We start from the raw sequence: 1,612 nt of genomic DNA, 5'->3' as shown, positions 1-1,612 counted from the left end.
AACATGCACGTACATTTTTTGTTTTAAATGATGATTTATTTTCATACTCTATTATGAAAGGGCATGGAATATCTATTTTCTACTTTTCTCTAATTCGCTAACAAGATATTTACATACGACGTGTAAGAAAAGTTAACTTTTGATTGACTTTTACGTGTTCGTTGCAAATAGTATATAAAGGGCATGCATGTTCAGATTTGATCAAAAGAAAAATTTCTGTTGCATTCTTTTTTTTCTTCTGAATTAAAACATGAAGCAGCTCCAAATTGTATTTCTTGGAGCGGAGAAGGTTGGCAAAACGAGCACTATTAGACAGTTTCTCTACGGGTCATTTCAAGAGGTGACCGAAGCAACTCTTGGTGAATGTTACAATGAGACTGTTTGCCTTCCCAGTAAGTTATACTCTTTCCTTTTTTGACAGCTCATTCAACTTCACTCACTTTTTAAAAAAATCTTTGGCTTTTTTTTTTTTTTTTTTTTTGCAAGTTGATTTTGTTCATTACTGTACAAAACTGTTCTTTCTTTTGCAGATGGCATCTGTCAACAAATACAGATTATCGATACAGCTGGCAGCGACGAGTTTCCAGGCATGACAGATTTAAACATCAGAAATGGAGATTATTTCGTCGTTATGTATGCTATAGATGATCACCAGACTCTTCATCATGCGTTTAAATTGTGCCAAAAAATTAGAGAAATTAAAGGTAAATAAATTCTTACCGATATTGTAAAGCTATTTTCATTCTGATCTTTTGCAGAATTTATCTTGTATTTATTGAAGATTTTAAATGTAAAAAAAAATTAATAAGGTTCAATATTTTTTTTCCAGGAAAGGATTTCAACCGAATAGTGTTAGTGGGAAATAAAATAGACTTGAGCACTTCAAGACAAGTAACTACAGAGGAAGTCTTCCAAAAATCCACAACTGATAAAAATTACTGGTTCACTGAAACAAGTGCAAAACTGAATTGTAATATAAGATGTCTTTTTCAAATCATTTTAAGAAACTATATAAAATCAGAAGACTTGTTCATCGATAAGGAAAACACGAAAAAGACAAAAAGCAAGAATAGGAATACAAAAATAATACGTACTAATTCAAGAAAAACATCTATACAAAATCTGGTGTATTCGCTTCAAACCAAAGGGGAATGGAAGCATTAAGATGAAGTACTTTTTATTTAATGAAATTATAGATGTATATGATATCAATCAACATTGCATAAATTAATTTCATTAATACCATTAATTAAGGATTGCATCTGTTTTATTTAAACATTGAATTAATGTAATCTTATCATGCAGAGAATAAAATGGCGAATAATCTTTATTTTTGAATTTTAGATAATAATTTCAGGTGTATCTATCAATAGATCTAGAGAATTACAATAGACTTCTTAAGCGAAGAGCAATTCCATTTCTTTTTTTTTTGGGGGGGGGGGGGGGAGGGGGAGTATAAATTAAGTTTGATTTAAGGCTTTGTGAACGAAATGACGGACAATGGCAGGCATGTACTATTGAATTAACGACGTCACAAAACACAATTCGATTATCCCTATTTCTTTTAAACATTTTCCTCCCAGAAAAGGTGAAGCCTTGTAAACAGATGTTT

The 1,612-nt window shown here is 31.0% G+C and overlaps 1 protein-coding gene across 1 annotated transcript; it reads left to right on the top strand.

Annotated features, from left to right (window-relative positions):
- The first annotated feature begins 250 nt into the window (after window positions 1-250).
- LOC134254992 (GTP-binding protein Di-Ras2-like) lies at window positions 251-1,164 on the top strand. Its single transcript, XM_062737531.1, has 3 exons — window positions 251-392; window positions 531-704; window positions 830-1,164. The coding sequence occupies exons 1-3, from the start codon at window positions 251-253 to the stop codon at window positions 1,162-1,164; spliced, it is 651 nt and encodes a 216-aa protein (XP_062593515.1).
- Window positions 1,165-1,612: the final 448 nt, after the last annotated feature.

This window comes from Saccostrea cucullata, unplaced genomic scaffold (genome assembly GCF_032062105.1).
Source record: "Saccostrea cucullata isolate Sc308-1 unplaced genomic scaffold, CSIRO_AGI_Scuc_v1 ctg19037, whole genome shotgun sequence".
Taxonomy (NCBI): domain Eukaryota; kingdom Metazoa; phylum Mollusca; class Bivalvia; order Ostreida; family Ostreidae; genus Saccostrea; species Saccostrea cuccullata.
The sequence above is the reverse complement of the archived record's forward strand: the minus strand, read 5'-3'. Positions and strand labels throughout refer to the sequence as shown.

Coding starts and splice junctions, on each gene's coding strand:
- LOC134254992 (XM_062737531.1), top strand. CDS start 251: ATGAAGCAGCTCCAAATTGTATTTCTTGGAGCGGAGAAGGTTGGCAAA. Junction 393..530: donor TGAGACTGTTTGCCTTCCCA/GTAAGTTATACT, acceptor TTTCTTTTGCAG/ATGGCATCTGTCAACAAATA. Junction 705..829: donor AAAAATTAGAGAAATTAAAG/GTAAATAAATTC, acceptor TTTTTTTTCCAG/GAAAGGATTTCAACCGAATA.